This window comes from Ovis aries, chromosome 12 (assembly GCF_016772045.2).
Source record: "Ovis aries strain OAR_USU_Benz2616 breed Rambouillet chromosome 12, ARS-UI_Ramb_v3.0, whole genome shotgun sequence".
Classification (NCBI taxonomy): domain Eukaryota; kingdom Metazoa; phylum Chordata; class Mammalia; order Artiodactyla; family Bovidae; genus Ovis; species Ovis aries.
In genome coordinates, this window is record NC_056065.1 from 36809755 (window position 1) to 36831399 (window position 21645).

Here is a 21645-nt window from a genome sequence, read left to right on the forward strand (position 1 = left end):
TTTATTGTTGAGTTTGTGTTTCTTGCAAAGCACACTAAATACGTCTTTTGGGATCAAAGTCTACAGTGGTTAAGGACAAACTTAGAAAGAACAAGTGCTTTTGAATTTATTGTTAAATATTATCTTTCTTGACCAGCACCATAATATTAATAATCACTCTTCCTCACATCTTGGAATCCCAACTAACGGCAGATAGGCAGACGACCAGCTTGGGTGAAGCACAGGAAAGGGCTGGGCTCTTGTTTCCTCAGCTCTCATGGCTTCCACAAAGGCTCACCATGGAATGGTATGGTGCCCCCACTCTGCTCACACCGAGGTGCCTCTTCTCTTTCAGTACCATCACAGGGGTCTACATGACCAAAATGTAAGTTGAGTTTCAAGAAAAAAGGCTCTCTGCTGTGATGACATGATCAGTCTCAGAAGCCTTCAAGGCCAGAAGAATTAGGAAGTGTCTATGACTTAGCAAAGAGGTGGGCAGAGGAAAGGTTTGTTTGTTTGTTTGTTTTAAGTTTCATACTCAGTTATAGAAAGAAGTCTTCGTGACATCTGAAGTGTATCATCTTACCATCTCTTCAGGAGGAATAGATGCTGGGTCTCTTACTGACCGAATACTCCTCAGAAACTAAGAGAAATAAATTAAGGAAAGTAAATTCAAGCATATGTTTGGTGAACCAATCTCTTACATCAAGTTACAAAAGCAAAAAACAATCAACACCAATGAAACCTTCAAACCAATGCTACAGGCTAAATACATAAATTAAAAATCTTCATCACTGAAAAATGGGGATATAGTGCCTGGTATGGCACAAGACTTAGCAGAAAATAAATATCAGTTCCCTCTCCTTTTCCTTTCAGCTGGTTTAACAGACACCCTCTGGTGTTCAGACGCATCTCTATCTGATTAATTTATAAGGCAATTAGAAATACTTCTTTCTCATCCTACATGAAAGTGAAAGTCGCTCAGTCATGTCCAACTGTTGTGACCCCATGGACCATATAGTCCATGGAATTCTCCAGGCCAGAATACTGGAATGGGTAGCTGTTCCCTTCTTCAGGGGATCTTCCCAACCCAGGAATCGAATTCAGGTCTTCCACATTGCAGGTAGATTCTTTACCAGCTGAGCCACCAGGGAAGACCCTCATCCTTTGGAGATATTAACAAATAAAAGACTTCTCTAGCATAGGACAAATCTATCATTAATCTGCTCTCTGAATCAAGTCAGTCATAAGTTGGTTGCCACATTTTTATGTGAGGACCTTATAAACTAGAGAGACAGAGCCAGCATCCACAGAAAAACATTCATCTACTGATTCATCAGAGATCATTTCTCAAGAACTTGTATGTTCCAAACGCCATCTAGGGCACCAGGAATACATATTGAATGCAAGAAATCCCTGTGCCCGGCCAGGAGCTCACGACCTAAAATGTAAACTAAGCACTTTGACAAACTGCGCTGGTTGAGCACCTGGGAAGCCCAGGAGGAAGACTACTCTTGTTGGGCAGGGGACACCTCGGGGAGGGCTTCACAAGGAGGAGACTTAGCCTGATCTAGACTTCAGCGAGATGTCAGCCTCATCTTACATCCTGCAGAGTCCAGGGGAAGAAAGTCGACAGAACGGCACACAAGGGGAAATGGGGGTGAAGGAGGAGAACCCTGCTGGACTGCACGGAACAGGATGCAACTGGAGTGGAGCTCAATAACCAAGCGGCACCTGGAGCTGACGGCAGGCTGGGGAGGAGCTGGAGAAGGGCCTGGGACCCCGTGGTCCAGAATCTGGGATACACCTCACAGAGGGAATTACGCTGTTATACTGATTAGCTGGAAGCTGACTTCTGAGAAGAAAGGGACAGAAATAACAGAGGAACGTCTTCATGGTGGAAGGAGCATTTGCGCTGAGCCAGAGCCCCTGAAGGTACACACACAACAAGGCCCCTGTGAAACCTGCATACAAGGGAACAGGGGGAGTGAGGTGGAGCCAGAAGTCAGGGAGCCCCCTCGTCAGTAAGGAAATCATGATGTGTGTGTTTTAAAAGGCTAAGTCTAGTGGCAACATGCAAAATTATGGAAATAAGAAACAAAACAGAGAACAGTAAGACTGCTCAGCTCCGGAGGGGAATTTGTAGACCTCTGTCAGACAAAATTATAAGACGGAGCACAGGCAGCAGTACTGTGGCCCATGAGGAGCTACGATGCACAGTCCCTGACACCAGCTCTTAGGGCGTAATGTATGACTCTGGAAAACACGAACAAGTGCTCAATGAGCATGTCCAATGTGCCTAGTATGTGCCAGGCCCTATTCCAGGTGCATGGATAAAGATACGTATACAACACTATCACCCTCAAGAAGCTCAGCCACTGGTAAAGAAGGTGGACACGTGGAGGCAATTCGACATTAAACACTCAGTGGTAAAACTAAGCGCAGGTTACTACAGGAGCACAGCAGGTAGGTATTTAATGGAAAATTGATCAAGCCTCTTCCAGTCTCAAGATACCTTCGCTCTAAAATGAGAAAAGAATAGATGATGCCTAGCCCCTCTGGACAGTAAAAGCCGACAACCCCGTGAATGTGAGTATTGACAAAAAAGCCAAGTCTCCAAACCTCAGCTCACACTACTGCTGGAGCAAAGTCCCTGCGGGAGAACCACACACCAAAATGCTATCAGACTCTGAGCGACACAGAGGGCCTGGCACCTGGCTTACCTCTGGCGTGGCCTGAGCAACTTTGCAGACTGTTTCCATTCCTCCCAGCTTCCAGTGCCCATCCTCGCTCACAAACACAGACGATACGCAGACATTGTTGTGTGTGAGGTGTCCCTGGGGAAAAAAGAACAGGAAGAAGCTTGCCATTCCCATTTTCTGAGTAGAAGTTTTATAAGACTAAGAACTCATCACTCAAAAAAAAAAAAAAGGCAAGTCTTTCTACTTGTGGCATAATAAACAGAACTACAACTTTAAGAAATGACAAATTCAATGATCCAGCTTAAGCATTATGAGGTTAGGGAAAAATGAAAAACACAGTGGAAAGGCTTATCTCCCCCTGCCCACTGTGGCAGGTTAGTAAAGACATGAAAGCCACCGCACAAGACGCTGTACATCCCCATCTCCATCGGAGTTGGGAGATACAGGGGTCCTTAAAGGTAAATTTACAAGTCTCTTCAGCCTACATCGTGTGCTTCAAACGCCTTTAAAGGAAAAATTTATCTTTGCTCCCATAAGGTTACTGTATTAATTTTCTCTTCTAAATTCTTTCTCACCTACATTCTATCACGAACCCAGATCCACTTCACCTGAAATCTTGTCAGTAGGCATTAAAAAAAATTCTGCCTGAAGAAGAGGAAAATGGAATGATAAGGACCACCAGAAATATCCCACAGACCACAGAAGCGCCAAATTTAAAACTATGTAAAAAAATAGTACAGTCAAATAAATGAGGGAAGAAGAAAACAAGAACGGGGATGAAGTACGTTGTTTTCTCAAACCAGAAATTATTCCAGTAGATAAGTACATTTTAAATACTCTACCTATCAGATCCAATAGGTACACATTTTTTATATAAAACACTCCAACGTATGTATACATATTTTTAAAGGAAAGCTTAGAATAGTATCAGGGTGTGTTTCCGCTTGAGAAAAATAAAGGCGAATAAACACTTAGATATTTGCTTAAGACACACAAAGAGCACCTGTGGCCTAACACACTGATCGCTGAGGTGGTCTATGGCAAGAAGCAGGGCCCCGGCTTCAAGGACAGGGACTGGTTTCCTTGTCTGCACTCTCATACTATTCAAACTTTTTACTACATTCAAACATTTTTCCAACAGAGAAAATATTCCACCACAGTGCAGCATTAATAATTCTACTTATGTGTATCTTAGAAATACTTTTAAGAGACAATAAATTCAAAGTGATATTTGGAGAGTCTATCTCCCATTAATAGAAAAAATTTTTTAAAAACACATTAAGATGAGTCAAATGCAAGGGCTTCTAACCTGTAACTGGTGTTTCTTAATCTTGGGAGGCTGCCATAGGCCTTTACACTTCAGAATGTAAATCCCATTAAGAAACTAGTAGTTCAATAATACTGGTAAGAAACAGACCACAAGTAAACAATACCACTTTATCCCCATAATAGTAAATACTGCCGTGGTATTAAGGGGCTGCCTATCTTTGGCACCACCTACTTGAATGAGAAAGGGTGTGTAAAACTATGCCTCTTTCTAAGAAATGATCATTTCTTTCATTAAAAAAAAAAATTCCTGAAAACAAATAGAAACATGGTCCACACCAGCACTAATGTTATTAAACTTTTATCTCATCCTAATAACAAATACCAGCTGTAGATATTTTTAGGTAAAGACTTATCCAAAACTAGAGACAGACTATATAGTAAACTGAAATAAAGTTCTATAAATAACTACCCAGGGACAAAGAACTTGTTGCCTGCTCCACAAACCACTTGTCTGTCTATAGCATCTCATGTGCTCTTTTCCCTCAGGAAGCTTTCTGATGAGAATAGTAACTTATGATTTCTATAGATACCAAAATTCACAAGCACTACCCCCATACATCAGCCTCCATCTCCCACTCCTGGTCTAAATGAAAGGCTGTGAGGCAGACTGTCCAGGTTACTTACTCGGTCATGAAGGAAGATAAGAGCCAGCAATATGTCATAGATCCCAGCACAGACCTCTGCAGAAGACAATGTTTCCAAAACCACTTCCAGAGGCTGCACTCGCTCAGTGACGAGATGAATGCCATCTGCTTCCACAGTGCAAGATAAAAACCTTAGCAAGCACGGGTGACGGAGGGTCTTCAGGTGCTTTAAAAACACAAACAGAAAAGTCGGTAAAATTAATGACTCCACGCTTTACCATCTGAGCCACCAGGGAAGCCCAAGATTAATTATAGTCTCAAATATATTGTAATCAATTCAGAAAACGTATACTTAAATTCAAGGTCTTCTCCAGTTTCTTACCTCCCCCACCTAACCCCCAAGTTTCAAAGAAGGCAAAGAAAAATCCATGACTTGTTCTGACAGTGTTTACTTTACCAGCTTTTATATTACTCTATAGAGACTTTCATTTCCATGAGTGTAAGCCCCCAAGAGCCCAGATTTCCAATGATTATTGCTATAAACTCTGAACAAAGCACCGAAAACAACACCTGAGAACTCTGAAAACTAAACAAGAGCATGCAGACTATGGACGGCAGTCACCCAGGGGGTGAGTTTCCTGGTTCGGGGGATGTCCCTTCTCACAGCTGTGCGCTGAGGGGAGGCCCCAGGTGCAGAGCAGTGCAGCAAAGGTGGCTGAAACTCAGATGGAAACTCTGCCATCTTTGTGGCCAGGAGAACCAAAGCAGGTTTGAGTATGAGGAAGCTGTCCCAGAGGAGAGAGAGCCAAGGGAGGGAGAAGAAGAGGCCCCAGTTATCTGTATGCCCACACAGGTCTCAGACCAACCCCGGAACCAAACACGCACAGGACAGACCCAAATCAGCACAGCGAAGTTTTGAAAATGAACTACGGTTTGAACTACCATGCACAGGAAGGGTAAGAGGAGAGTAGTTTAAAAAAAAAAAAAAGCGGGGGGAAGCTTGAACCCAAGGGAATTGACCATCTGCAAATGAAAAACATCAACATTCTTCAGAGAATTATAACAGAACCAAGAGTCTATGCAACAGGGCATTCAAAATGTCCAGGATGCGATCCAGAATCACTCAGAAGACAAAGAATCATGAAATGTGAAAAAGCCGCCAACAAATACCAACCCCAAGACTGAGCAGACACCAGATACTAGAAATTATCAGAAGGAATCTGAAGCAGCTATCACCACCATTCCCGCCTGGAGAGAGAAAGAAAAGAGTTATAAAATAAGTAGAAAAATAGAAACTCTCGGAAGAGAAATGAATGTTACATAAAAGAACTAGATGGAAATTTTATAAATTAAAAATACTACAAATAAAAAAAATACAGTGGATGAACTTAATAACAGAATGATAATGACAGAGACAAGACTCAGTGAACTTAAAGTTGTTAACCAATTTAAAGAACAAAGAAGAAAAAGTAAAAGAAAAGGTCAGAGCTTCAGAAACCTGGGTAACAAAACAAAAAGTTTAATGCACATGACTGGAGTTCTAAAAAGAAAAAGAAAACCGGGACATAAAAAAATATAATGGTTGAAAACTCCCCAAATTTGGCCAAATACTTAAGTTTACAGATTTAAGAATGTCAGTGAACACTAAATAAGATAAATCAGAGAAAACTACACCTAAACACATTATGATCAAACTGCGGAAAATCAAAGATCAATTTAAAAATCTTAGAAGTAGCTAGAGAAAAACAACACAGATGGAGAGATAAGAAACTAAATGATACTAATTTCTCATAAGAAAACAAAATCCGAAAGATAAAGGGAAACTATCTTTAAAGCAATGAAACAAAAAAAATCATCAAACCTGAATTCTGTACCTAGCAAAAATACCCTTCAGGAAAGAAGGCAAATTAAAAGCATTTTTGATCAAGAAAATGGAAAAGTTGTTGCTAGATGATCTGCTCTACAAAAATGCTAAAGAAAGTTCAAGCTAAAAAGGAAACACCAAAGGGAAACCTGGATCTTAAGGATTGCAAGAAGAGCATCAGAAATAGTAAATATCAGGTTAAAGCTGAAGGTTACATTTTTTCCCTCTTATTTAAGGTATATATGACTATGCAGAGTAAGCACTGTAACACTTGCCTGGTAAGGTTTTCCATGTGTGCGATGTATATGTATGCCTGTGTGCCTGCGTGCACACAGTTAATATACGTGTAACAAAAGGACAGCAGGGTTGGAGGCTGCAGACATCTATGTGATTTCAAGGCTTCCACATTTTATGTGACTGTGGTATAATGCTAACCACAATGAGTGGTCAGTACTAACTAACCACAGTTAATAACCAGAACTAACTAAAAGTCATGTATACTGAAGTCCTCAGTGTAACTATTTTTGAAAAATAAAGAAATATATAGCCCCCATTCAAGATACATTAAAACAGAATACTAAAAATATTAAAATAATTCACAAGAAGGGGGAACAGAAGAACAAAAATCAGAAGGAGATGAAAAGAAAACAAATGATAATTACATTAAATGTTAAAAAACTAAACACTCCAATTAAGAGTGGATAAAAAAGGAAGATCCAACTATATGCTGCCTATAGAAGACATACTTTAGACAAAAGACAGAGATAGGTAAATGAACAGAAAATAAATGAATTTGATGGAAAATGATATCAGTAAGTAAAAGAAGGCTGACATGGATATATTCCTATCAGACAAAATATACTTCAAGACAAAGAGTATGGCCAGAGATAAAATGGGACAATTACTTAAAGAATAAAAGGGATAATTCATTAAAAAGACATAACTAATTATAAATGTATATATGTATAAGAGCAGAAACTCGATACATATGAAGTAAAAACTGGGAAAATGAAAGGGAAAAACAGACAATTTCAAAATCATAGTATCAGAGTTGGAGATTTTAAAACTTCTGTCTCAACAATCGACAGAAAAAAAAAATCAATAAAACTAGCAGAAAATAGACCAAATAAATAAAAACTTAGAAAACCTGAATAATATCAACTACCTGAATCAAACTGAGATTTAGAAAACACTTTATCCAATTGCAGAATACAAATTCTTTATTTGATGATCAGTTTTCTAGTTAACGAAAAGAGAAAAGCTTTAAAGATAGCGTGCTGCGATTCATGGGGTCGCAGAGTCGGATACGACTGAGCGACTAAACTGAATATGATTAAGGGGATTAAATGTTTGATAAGTAAAAAGGCAAAAAATAAGGAAGCAAGATCAACAAAATTATAAACAGTTTATCATGGATCAGGGTACTAATCCATTCAAAACTGTTTTATGATCCAGCGCATTATTCAACCATCTTTAAAACTTTTCTCTTTTCATTAACTAATTAGGTGTCCCAAGTGGCTTCTTATTTGTTTAAATGAAGGAAGAAATAATGGAATAAATCTTGCATGATTCTGAATAAGGCACTTAACTTAGCAAAAACCTTGTCACTCCTCTTCGGCATATGTAGTTATGCATAAAATTATGCATAAATTCACAGGAAAGGTTAGCAGTTGAGAATGAAATAGAAATACTTCTTGATTTAAACTTCTGCTGTTCCAAAGAACAGACGGAATGACAAGATGTACTTGCTAAGTGTAACTAGGGTATTTTCTCAATGAACATCAATTAAAGAGAAAATGGTTTTGCTCTGGTGGAGAAAAGTGACTGCTGTGGAATGAGTGATTTGAAACCATCTGTTGCAAAGTTACTAAGTATCGATCACGTCTCATTCACTCCACCAGGTAAGAGAATTCTGAGTAAGGACTTTTATATTACTAAATTTGAGTAGTAGTAGATATTTTGCCGACCTGTGCCCACACACAGATGTTAAGCGTGTGGGATTCCTACTATTCAGCAATCAGTTATGACTCAGCCATTCAGAGAATTAATTCAAGCCTCAGGGGCTTGACTTTTCCTTACCATTCTACCTCGAACTTGCTACTTCACTTTGAAAACAACACAAAGTAGTTCTCAACTGTAGCTTAAATTCACTTGTTAAGTTTTCAGACAGGGAGAAAGCTTTACTTCACTCTGCTAAATACAACAAAATAACAAGATGCCTAAACCAGTGAGCAAGAACCTTCAGGGAGACAGATTCTTCCTCCTGCCCCTAAAACGCAAACTGGAGAAAAAGGCAGAAGAGCCTTCTCTTTAAATGTTCACTGCCTGGAGGCAGGATCATAAACCAAGAATAAAATGTAGGAAGGTAAAGGGATAAAGAATTCTATGCTGGAAAGCATGCTTTTGGGTTCAGGAGATACTGAATAGGCAGGGGGACATAATAGATCTGGAGCTCAGACAAGAGGTTTTGACAGCTATTTAGAGACAAAGGGTGAGAATGTGAAGTCTGAGAACAGTGGTGGGAACTGGCCAAGGGCCAGTGCCCCCTGCTGACCCTAACACCTGAGGGAGCGATAACACTTCCCAAGTTCTTCTGAGCGGGTGGTGCTTGGGAGCCTTGTAAGAGAACCAGACTTTGATCATGAGGGGAAGGAAATCATTTTTTTTCAAAACTGAAAAGATACAGGGAAGTTGATTTACCAGAATGGGGGTTGTAAATAACATGAAAAAGGCTAAGAGGGAGTGGAACAAAAAGAAAATGTCAGTATAAGGAAGAGCAATAAAGCATTTCCCCAACAGAATTCAAGCTCCTTTAAGCACAGCAATCGGCCCTTCTATTTCTTTCTCATGCCCACACAATGTAGGTTCTCAAGTATGTTGACCAACAGCAGGGTGAACCTACCCTGGAATTAGATAGAGCATGTCTCCTAAGGCACTACACAGAGCACCTACACAGCATCTAAATACCTATTCTGATGTGGCTGCTTGATAGAAAGACACTCAGGAACCATTCTTTGAGCCTGCACTCACCATGAGGCCCTAACTAAGCACTTATACCATATTATAGCAAACCATAGAGTAACCAAGTTACTTAGTTAGGACTTAGGATTTACCACCCCTTGCAGACTACTGGTTAGAAATGAATCATAATCCCAGTGAGAAAATTATACTGCTGTATCAACAGCTAATGAATTCAGGATAAAATGAGAAGCTATGATGGACTTGAAGTATTTCTGATACTGTTTTGTGGCCAAAGGTTATACCTGCATTTCATCTTGCTTCAGAGGTTAAACAGTGTGCTGAGACTGCTGTTTTTTAATTACAACATGGTTAGAAGAGTATAATCATTACCTAACAATGTTTGGCCAAGGAAACACTGTATATCTGCTTGAAATGGTAATAATCCTACCATTGACAGCTATTAGAAATGTCAGTGGTAGGATTAGGAACCTGATCTCTAGAGAAAGGAAGCAAGCTAACGATGGTACTTCAATATTTTAGGTATCTAGGAAACCAAGTTTCTAAAACCCATTGCAATGCCATTCGTTTCTCAAGTACTGTAACCTTCATCTAAACTCCTTATCATTTTTTTGCCATTTCAAATTTCTCAGATTCATGGTTCAGGTATTCAAAGCCACATGATAGCCCGAGGAACCTAAGGCACAAGTATGAGCTACTTGAGAAGAGCCACGGCTCAGGAGAGCATGTGTAGATACCAAGGGCAGGAAAAATCCTCCTTCTCGAGTTTTGCGATTCCTACAGTGTGGAAGTCGTCAAGCACTGCATGAGCTTTGCTTCTTTCCTTTAAAACTTTTATGACTTGGGTTGTTCAACTTCCATGCTACATACACCATAAAGATTAACATGATTTAAAAAATCTTATGGTCTTACAAATGATTATAAATGTCTAGTACTTCACTAGTAATAGTCAATTGTTATTTTTTAAAAATGTGCAATCTTATTAGATGAAAATAACAGGAAGTATGTCAGATATTAACTGCACCTAAGCAAAAGACAGGGAGGCAAGGCATTGTATCTTTTGTAAAATCACAATAAAAAATTATTATCAATTCCCAGATGGGCTGGAGAAGAGACAAATGTGTGGTCTTACCAAAAAGCACAATTACTTAGTGATACAACAGCCAGACACACTCTTTATCAGAGCACATTAATGGAAAATGCATTCTGAGTAAAACATTTTCCTTAGGAACCATCTTACAACTGTTCATCTCAAGGCTGATCAGAGATATCAAATAATGAACTGGTTTGACAGACAAAATGCCTAAATTATATTCCTAACACTACATATTATAATATAGCCCTTTATAATCATGATCAAGGTATAACCTATTTAAACAGATCTATGAAATACAGGAGTGGGTTGCCACTGCAGGGGAGAAGGCGATGGCACCCCACTCCAGTACTCTTGCCTGGAAAATCCCATGGGCAGAGGAACCTGGTAGGCGCCAGTCCATGGGGTCGTGAAGAGTCGGACACGACTAAGTGACTTCACTTTGACTTTTCACTTTCATGCATTGGAGAAGGAAATGGCAACCCATTCCAGTGTCCTTGCCTGGAGAATCCTAGGGATGGGGGAGCCTGGTGGGCTGCCGTCTATGGGGTCGCACAGAGTCGGACACGACTGAAGCAACTTAGCAGCAGCAGCATGAAATACAGGGCTTCCCTGGTGGCTCAGACAATAAAGAATCTCCCTGCAGTTCTGGACACCCAGGTTTGATCCCTGAGTCAGGAAGATCCCCTGGAGAAATGGCAACCCACTCCAGTATTCTTGCCAGAAGAACTCCATGGACAGAGGAACCTGATGGGCTACAGTCCATCGGGTCACAAAGAGTCAAACACTGAGCAACTAACACTTAGGAAATATATATCAATGTTTCATTCTTATTGTTAGTACAAAGAGACTCAAGGTAATACAGATCATAACGTCTAACAAAATAAAGATAATGAATCAACCTGAAAGGGCTTTCCTTTTTAGAACCTTCCTGAAGATAATCTCAATGCCTGAACACCCAAGGAAATGGCTAACTAGCCAAAGAAATATCAGCTAATACTTTCCTTTTCTCTAATCTGAAAAGATACTTAGGGCTATTTTCTTGAATTATATTCCAAGATAGTCATTTTTTCTAATGACAGCCCGGGATCCCCTGCCAGCAGGTCAGCCAGCTCGCTAGCTCACTGGCGCCCTTCACAGGAGCAGCAGTTAGGAGGCCTGAAGTGGGAGGAACTTTTTCATAACAATAAAGCTGAAGCTGCTAGAGGTTAGTGCTCTAGCGTCCCTCAGCAAGAAGTAGGGCCCAGGTCAGTCTTTCTGGGGCATCCCATCCCACATTCCAGTTTCATATTCTTTCCGGGAGCACCACAATGCCTCAGGAAAGGAAAAAACAGCAGTTACAGTTCCTAAAATATATAATTTCCAGGTCCATCCCATCATCAACACATCAATTAAAATGTCAGTACTTACAGCATTTTTGCTAAGCTAGAATTAAGTCCCTTTATCTTCTGTGAGCCATGTAAAATCCCCTCCCAAACTCTCTCACTAAAAAAATACAATATGATGAGAAGAGCTATTACGCTGAGTTCCATAAAGCTTTTGGCTTATCTATGGTATTTGACCTCGTGATGCAAGCTGGTGACGTTCCCATGAAGTAAGCACAACTGTATTTTCAAAGGCCATGAATGAAAATATTACTATGACCTACCTCCTTGGAACTTTATTAATTTCATGATTTTTTAAAATAGAAAACAGGAAGACAGTAAAAAGTACTAGCTATTAGGTTGTCACCTATGAAGGTACCTTGGCAGCTTTATTAACCTTATCTTCATTTTCCCTCTTATACACAAAAACTGACGCGAGTTTGCCATCTTGCAATACAGCGGGGTAAACAGCAAGTCCGGAGGGTAAGGTGAACGGCGGCTCCTTCAGGGCATAGCTCTTCAAAGCGCTGTTCTCTGAGCCCATCCCTTATTTGGTGAGACAGGGGTGCTGCAGCTCCTTCTCAAAGCCAAGCAGACCTGAAAGCAAACAGAGAACATTTCCAAACGCTGAGTATCTGAGCTGTGAGCCAGAGACAGCCAAGTAACCAGACCCAGGCACTCCGCTGTAGAAACTCCTACCACTGCCTACAATCCTCATCAACTAGGCCATTTGACAACAGTAACAGTCAAAGTTCAGCAAGTTACCTGCAAGGCTTGACAAAAAAAAAGTAATAGCTCTAGAAAAAAACGCACTTTACTATACAGACACTTGCAGTTACTGTCGTTCCCAACCCCCAATGCACACACACAACTTCCACAGAGGAAGAGCGATCCAATACAGAATAAGGGCTCTCTGGCTCCCTAACCCACTTAGATCCAGTCTCACAGAATACAGTGCTGCAAAACTTGATCATTGAAAAATGATAAACTTCTGGATGTCTAAAACAACTCACAATTATAGGGAGAACACTACAAACTGGAAAATGTTTCTAAAAATGTTGAAAAACATGTTAACAAATGGAAAGCTTGTATAAACCAAGAAAACATAAAACGCCAGCAGAATAATGGGAAGAGAAACAGATAACTCACTGAACACAAATGACAACAAATAAAAGAAAAAATACAATCCCATGACTGCTCTCCAAAGTATGCTAAAAAGGGGGGAAAAGCAAAACTGTATAATCCCAGACATTAAAAAGACGTGAGATTCTAGGAAATGCAAACTTTCCTTTAAGGACAGAAAACAGGTAAGTGGTTGCCTGGGGTGAGATGAGTTAGAGGAACCATGGGAGAGGACAGGAATACGACGGGGTATAAGGAAACTTTGGGGGGAATGGATATATTCAGTATACCTTGATTATGATTATAGCGATGAGTGCTCTACTGCTATAGCTACACACACACACACATTTGAAAGATGTGTTAAGTATTAACAGGTTTGTTGTGGATGTCAGATCATGGGTGATTCACATACACGAATGTGAGTGTATGTGAATTCACATTCTATGTTTGTCACAAACACAGACACATTTGCCAGCACCTCCCAACTGTTCCACAATAAGAGCATATCTTTCCAGGATACAAATGTTGTAACCACTCATATGGTTACAACAGGCAATACACAGAGGTTCAGCAGTATTGGTGGAGTAGCAAAGGGCTTACTGTGCACACAGGCACCTACTGTGACTGGGTTTACACTATGAAGGGAGCCACCATCAGAAGGTTCCAACCAGAACCACCACTTCAGAACTGCCAGGTCACACGATTTACCCATAAAGAGCCCAAAGCCTGAATATTTATGTGGAAATTTCCATATTTTTTCAACATTGGCTCCAACATTTTTAAACCTGTATAGGCCAAACAACACATGTCTGAAAAGTTTACAGCAGTCAGTTTTTAGTTCTGGCTTTACCATAACTTGAAAAATACAAGATAAAAAGAGTTCTTACTAACTCTGGCAGCGTGGGAAGCAAGTTGTGAGCTCTAAGTAACAGCCAAAAATTCTAGGTGGATCTTTAAAAAATTTACTTTAAAATCTTCATCCTTTGGGTAAATATAAACCCAAGAATCATTATACATAGACCCTCTACTTGGGATTTTTTTGCCCCACTTTGGTAAAGTTCCATTCAACACTTACTAGGTTATCAGAGTATGTAATACTGCTTAAAACCAAAGAGTTTCAAAGGGCTACAGACCTACATATAAACCTGAATAAGGATTATAACATGTATAAGGGCTAAAGTTATCTAAAATTGATGTTTTTTTTAAACCCAAGAATGTTTCTGAGGATAAGAACTAAGCTAGCTTTGTAACAAATCCACTGAGCTCCTACCTACCCATGAAACTCCAATACTTTGGCCACCTCATGCGAAGAGTTGACTCATTGGAAAAGACCCTGATGCTGGGAGGGACTGGGGGCAGGAGGAGAAGGGGATGACAGAGGATGAGATGGCTGGATGGCATCACCGACTTGATGGACATGAGTTTGAGTGAACTCCGGGAGTTGGTGATGGACAGGGAGGCCTGGCGTGCTGTGATTCATGGGGTCACAAAGAGTCGGACATGACTGAGCGACTGAACTGAACTGAAGAACGATAGAGGCAAAAAAACAAACAAACCCCAAACAAACAAAAAATACCCCAAATGACAACAAGAAATAGTATTAAAAAGTATCTCAACAAGAGCTGACGCTTTAAAATCACAGGAAATTAGGGGCACCCATACCCTCTTGGTCAAAAACCTGAGAATAACTTTACAGCTAACCCTCCATATCTGCAGTCACACATCTGTGCATTCAACCAACAAAGGGGACCCAACCAACCACAGGTCATGAAGTACCGCTCTAGGAAGATGTTAAAACTGGGTTTTATGTGGGTCCATGACCTAAAGAAAAACCACCTGAAAATATAAAGGAATGAACCCCTTCCTTGTGAGAACTCAAAAGGATGACATTTTCTTAGTTTGAAAGCATGATTAATGTTGACAGCAGTCTACTGATACCACTCTGCAGTGCTTACAGTAGCTGGATTACAGCCTACTTTCAATAAAAACTTCATTAGTTAGTTAGTGTTGATCGCTCAGTGGTGTCTCTTTGCCAGCCCATGGACTTAGCCCACCAAGTTCCTTTGTCCATAGAATTCTCCAGGCAGAATACTGGAGTGGGTTGCCATTTCCTTCTCCAGGGGATCTTCCCAACGCAGGGATAGAACCCGGTCTCCTGCACTGCAGGAAGATTAAATACGGTCTGAGCTACCAGGTAGGCCCTATTGAGAAATAAATATCAGGAGGGAAATAAAAAGATGCGCTGTTGACTGCAATTTGTATATGTCTTATAAGCAGTAATTCTTAATTTGTAGCTTCACAATTCTGTATCCTAAGAGGCACAAAAACTTGCTATAAAAAAATGCCTTAAGAATGACAATTCAGCCAAAAAGGAGTTACTGAAATGTAATACTGGTAAACAAGAACACCTGGACTTCCAAAATGCTCTTTTTTGTTTTGAAGAGTAAAGGGGAAAGCACCCAATCATTTAACTTTGAAATGATAAAGTCACAAAAAGGTAGAAAAAGATATTCTATTAGCGTAGGTATTTTTCAGAATTTACCACCTGGTGGCTCCGCTGGTAAAGAACTCGCTTGCCAAAGCAGGAGACCGAGAGACACAGACTCCATCTCTGGGTCGGCAAGATCCCCTGGAGAAGGAGATGTCAACCCATTTCCAAGCTCCAGTATTCTTCTCTGGAAAATTCCATGGTCAAAGGAGCCTGGTGGGCTAGTCGATGGGGTCGCAGACTTGGACACGTTTGATCTCCTACGCGCGCACACAGACACTAAAATAAAATATTGGGTAGTTTCTGACTTGTATAGGTATCATCGTCTTCTCTTTAAAATGCTGTTCACCTATCTTCCTTCATCCTTTTACTTCCTTGGGCAGCACATCAGGTTTCTAGGCCACCTGTGGGATTAAAAGTCCTTGTCTATGTTACTGGGCAACTCATACACTAAACTAAGAAATGAGTGTTCTTTAGGGAACTCGCTCTCCTTCTCAAGTAATTGGGATGATCGTGATTTTAGCTCCCTCAGACTGGAAGTTCCAACGATAAGGTTTTACACTAAGAGTTCAAAGGACATCTGGTATCGATGGGTATTTTGTTATCTGGTGATAATATTACTTGAGGCCCTTCGCTTTGATCTGTTTCACGTATACATTCCCTATAACGAACTCAGTCCAGCAATATATAATGAAGCCTTTGCGTACCTCAAGAACTAAGTGTGATTTCAGCTAAGGCACGGGATGTTTTGGGGGTATGCGCACGGGTTCTTAAAAACAACAGTAACAGGGATTCCAAAATTCAAGACCCAACTGAGTATTCGTACGGTTTCCTATGTATGTTTCACCTTTATTCTAAACAAAATGCACTACCCAGAGACAGGAGCCAGCGGGGCCTCTGGGGCCCCGCACCGGTTTCCGATCGAGAATGAAGGCAGCATCCCAGGGCGGGCGCGAACCCAGGCTCCCGCGGCTCGGCCCCAAGCGCCCGGCACCTTCCCGCCCCGCCGCGCACATTCGCCCTTCCGGGGGCCAGCCCGGGAGCGGAGGCTGGAGGTCCGCGGGGATCTGACCGCGACTCCTCGGGCTCGCTTAGAGGCCGGGGCGGCGATTCCGCTTCGCTGGCCGCTCACCTTCCGCACCTGCCCGCGAGGCCGGGCTCAGCGGCTCCCTTCCAGCGCCCCACCGGGCGGGGGTCGTCCGCGACGCCCAGATTGGCAGGGGCCCCGGCATTGAGCACAGAGAGGCTGCGCGGAGGCGGCAAGCAGCGATCAACCGGCAGCGATGCCGCGCCGAGCTCGCCCCCGCGCGGGCCCCAAGCGCGGACCCGCGAGCGGGGCGCGCGCCCCCCGCCTCGCTCCCGGCCCGGGCCGGCCCCCTCTCCAGCGGCCCAGGCCCGCACTGACGCAGGACGCAGCCGGCGGCTCCCTGTTACCTGCGGATGGGCGGTGGGGGAGGCGGCCAAGGGTCTTAGCTCCGGTCCCCTCTTCGCCCCGTGTTGACACCAACCACCCTCGCCTCCCCCGTGACGCTCTGGCCACTACACCCACAATCTTCTGAGTCTGGTCTCTCCGGCACCATAGAGACGGGTCCGGAAGCCGGAAAGAATGCCGGCCTTCAGCCCTCCAACGCCACCACGAGGGCGAGAGTACCCGGAACCGAGATAGAGCGGCCGCGCAGGTGTTTCTCAGGCCAGTGCCATCTTGAGTGTGGGCGCCAGTGCGGGCCCACGGCTCACTCTCTGCCCCTAGTCTCCTAGCTGGTCTGTGAAGATGTCTCTTCTCTTGTACTCTGACTTAAACGTGAAAGTCAGCCTTGATTTTAATTTTCAGCCTTTTATCTGCACGTCTTAACTGGATTTCCGCCCGAATCAAAAATGGCCGCTGGTGGCCTCTAACAATTAGAAAAGGGGCGGGACGGAGAAGAGGCATATCTGGAAATTGGTGAGGACTTTTAGGAGAGTGACGTGGCTAACCCCGCAGCTCTGATTGGCTGTGCTGCGTGGGCCGAAGTCCTAACAATCCCTGGTTAAAGCTGGCAGAGGTGGAAGTGATTCTAGTTGAAGCCCTTTCAGATAGAGAATCTGAAGTTACGCTTAAATCAGCGGGGAGTGAAATTGGGATTATTAATAGTGTTTGTGGGTCCCTGGGTCAGGAAGATCCCTAGGAGAAGGAAACGGCAACCCACTCCAGTATTCTTGCCTGGAAAATCCGTGGCCAATGGGATCAGATGGAATCGGACACGACTGGGCTTGCGCGCATACACACATTATTAATACTGATAGTTTCTACTTAATAGGATCTTGTGAAAATAAAGTGAGTAAACGTGATATTTTTGGAACTAGTTGACTCAAACCCAGTATATTTTCTCTAGTATCTTACACATGATCTTAGTCATCGCTTCTATGTAATACTTTTACAACCTCACAGTTGACATAAATCATTCAATCACCTAAAAGTTTTAAATTCTTTCTGGCTTATTACAGTTTGGATAAGGACCCTACAGTTACTTCACCAGATTAAGTGAGTGAAAGCAAATATCAAACCAAATTTTGTCCCTTGTTCAGAAATGAATATTTATTAGAAAGTAGGCACAGTTAGTATTTAATTGTCTTCTTAGCTGGTTGAAAGTGTTGCTGTCCGTCCTAGGTCAGCACTGCCCTATAAAAATAGAATTTGAGCCACAAATGTATTTTTAAGTTTTCCAGAAGCCACATCTGAAATAGTAAAAAGAGGGGCTTTCCTGGCAGTCCAGTGATTAAGGCTCTGACTTCCCACTTCAGCGGCATGGGTTACATAGCCAGAAGACTGTGATTTAAACATGCACCCAATATAAAAAATTATTAATGAGATACTTTACATTTTTTGTGCTGTCTTCAAAATCTGATATCTATCTTTTACAGTTTAGCCATATATAAATGCTCAAAATTCACATGTAGGTAGTGTGATCACACTATTGGAGGGTGCAGTTGTAGTTAGGTTTGGCCACCAGCTTGTACTGACAAGTTGAGAAACAGACCCACAGGGCTGCGGAGGCAGGATTCCACTGTCAGCATCGGGCAACCGAAAATCTTGCAGATGAGTGGGAAAGCAAGAACCAACAGGGATGAAGCCTCAGATGGCATCTGCAAAGGTTGAGGACTAGAATTTTTAAACCCTGATTTATCAGGGATGGAGAGCATTCTTTTGAGATTTCATCTCTAGTATTCATCATGAAAATTATTAAGCTGTTATTTTTTTCTGGTAAAAAGCTATTTCTGGCATTCACTATGATAATTCGCAAAATATCCAGTGTTATCAGAGATCAAGGTGACTAAATTATTCGTAACTCCATCTCTGGAATGTGGCCTTTCTGGTATGATGCTAGCTAACTATTTCTGGAGTGCGGATTCATAGTTATTAGAATGCTTGCCGCTTCTAGGGCATAGGTTAAACCAAATAACCACAAAGAATATTACACTGTCCAGAAGAAATTTAAAGTCAACCACAGACACTGTGCACCCATGTTGTAAGGAATACTGGCCTGCTTTGTAAACTGTAAACACTACACAAATGTTAAAGAACTTACAAGCTTATGTTACAAACTATGTGTATCCCATAGATATTTAAGACACACCTTCCTGAGCCATGAACTGTGCTAACCAGTGAGAAAAGAAGATAACAGTCATTACAGGAAAGTGTGTTCTCTGAGGGGGCCCAAATTAAACTTTTTAAGTGATTGAGGTGATGGTGCTAGGAATGTTACTTTTGTTTTTGAAGTGCCTGCCCCACCACCAACAAATAAGTTTCAAACTACTGTGTGTAAAGCTGGGTATGAGCCACATGACTCTACGATTCTCTGGTTACTCTCTTGCTTTTCTGACAGTTGCTCTTTGTTCATTTAGTTAGCCAACATATACTTTATAAGTGCTCACTATATGCCAACCTCTGCTCTAGAGACTGGGGAAACATCCTGGCAAATAAAAGAAGATAAATTTCCTGTTTCTACAGACCTCACATCCTGGAAGGGAGGTGTGGGATGGGGTGGGGATAAGGGGAGAGAGAGACAATAAGCATATAATTGAATAATGGTAAATCCTCTGAAAAAAATGAAACAAGGTAAATAATAATAGCAGCTAACATATGTTGAGTATTTACTGTTACTGTTTAGTGTTAATTCATCGAAGCTGTACATCAATCCTATTTTACCCATGAGGAAACTCCCACGAGGAACCTTATGTGCAGAGAGCTTAGGTAACTCGACCAAAGTCACACAGTGGTAACAGCATTGAGTAGTTTGCCTACAGATTTCATTTTCTTAACCACCATGCAATACTGCCCCCCTAATGTGATAGAGAGTAACAGGTGGTGGTGGGTGGGTGGGGGACAGGGAGGGGTACGGATACAGGACATGCCCTCCAAAGAGGACCTCTTTGTAAAGGTGATATTTGATCTGAACACTGAATGACAATTATGTGAAGATTAGTGTGTAAACCATTCCTGGCACAGACACAGCAGTGGAAGAGTTCCCAAAGCAAGAGCTAAATTGAAGTGTTTAAGGAATAAGAAGAGGGCCTGGCGTGCTTCGATTCATGGGGTCGCAAAGAGTCGGGCATGATGGAGTGACTGAACTGAACTGAACTGAACTGAGGATTCTATGCAAGAAAGTAACGATTCAGTCTACAGTTTTAAAAACACACTGGCAATTATGTGGAGAACCATCATAAGAAGAGAAAAGGGCAACAAAGAGACAGCGTAGGCAACTTTAACAATAGTCTGTGCGGGGAATAATAGTGACTTGGGCTAGAGCACAAGGAACAGAGATGGAGTTAAGTGGTCAGAAATATATTATGCAGTAGAGGGCTGTGGAATGAATGGTGTACTGCCACCCCCACCCACCATCACATCTAGATGTCGAAATCCTAAACCCTAGTTCACGGATTGAAGTCCTAACCCAAATGGGGATTGGGCCTTTGGCCAATAGTTTGGGTTAGATGAGGTTATGGGGGTGCGATCCTCATAATGGGGTTAGTGCCTTTATAAGAAGAGACACCAGAGGGCTTACCCTCTCTCTCCGTCTCTGCCATGTTAGGACAGGGTGAGCGGCAATAGTCTGCAAGCCAGGAAGAGCGCTCTCACTAGAACTGCGACCGTGGATGTAAATGTCTGGTGGTGAAGCCCCTGCACCTATGGCATTTTGTTTGGTGGTGTAAGCCCACTAATACACAGAGTTAATGGTATCTGCTGGTAAGAGGAAGTGAAGTAAGGGATCAAGGTTGCTGCCTTGGGTTTGGTTCTAGCAATTGGGTGCATGGTGAAACCATAACAAGTTCACAGAACCTGTTAGATATCCCAGTGGAACTGTGAAATCGGCTGATAAAGCTTTGAAGAGTCACTGGAAAGTTCCAGACGAGATAATAAAGTGGATGTCATGTTCTCATAGGTTGCAAATATCCTGACATATTGTATGATTCAGTTACACTTAATACATTAACAAAGAAAAAAGAAAGAATAAAACAGCTATAGCACAAGACAGTATCTGAACAAATGAATTTAGAGACTACTGCCTCTCTGTGTAAGATTCTTTCTCCACTATTCAGTGCTGTGCTGGTAAATGGTTAACAGCTTATAAAGTTTATTATATCAAAGATACACAGCACACAATTTACAAATGTAATAATAAAACACATAATATTCTCTATTGTAGATTCCACATGGCCAATCAATTCTCACAATATGCTTTCATTGAGTTTTGCGGTACTCTTGTGTTCACGGTTAACCTATGGCTGCAGTTGGTGAATGAGTGTAGTTCTGATATGAATGGAGGTTACTATTTTCATTTATAGTAACAGTTAAAATGCAAACAAAACAACAAAGACATATGTTGGAACTTCACTCATTAATTAATGATATGAGTTATCTTCTGTGCTGAATCCAATATAGCTTTTAACAGTAAAATATTTTCTCAATTCTTATTGCTATCACAATGTAACATCTACAGTCAAGAGGGACTTTTAAATTTAATTTGTATTGTTATTAACATTCTTCATCACTTCATTAAGTCTAGACACTCAGCAAAATGTTACACAAAGCCCTGATTTGCAGCATTTGCTGAATTCTGTAGTGTAAATACTCCCACCATGGTACCAATATGGTACCAATAT

General features: G+C 41.6%; 1 protein-coding gene across 4 annotated transcripts in view; it reads right to left on the reverse strand.

Moving 5' to 3' along the window:
* The window catches only part of SCYL3 (SCY1 like pseudokinase 3), a 43125-nt gene extending 26064 nt beyond the window's left edge, over positions 1-17061 (reverse strand). Inside the window, exons 1-6 of one of the 4 annotated variants that reach the window (XM_042257215.2) lie at positions 16939-17061; positions 15813-15908; positions 12274-12491; positions 4635-4820; positions 2703-2816; positions 566-622 (exon numbers count right to left, since the gene is read on the reverse strand). In XM_042257215.2, the coding sequence (XP_042113149.1) occupies positions 566-622; positions 2703-2816; positions 4635-4820; positions 12274-12438 (522 nt within the window). In that variant the 5' untranslated portion in view covers positions 12439-12491; positions 15813-15908; positions 16939-17061. Of the gene's footprint in view, positions 1-565; positions 623-2702; positions 2817-4634; positions 4821-12273; positions 12492-15561; positions 15909-16636; positions 16833-16938 lie in introns of those variants that run through there. The other 3 variants (XM_060396079.1, XM_004013679.6, XM_042257214.2) reach the window with 3 other exon arrangements.
* Positions 17062-21645: the final 4584 nt, after the last annotated feature.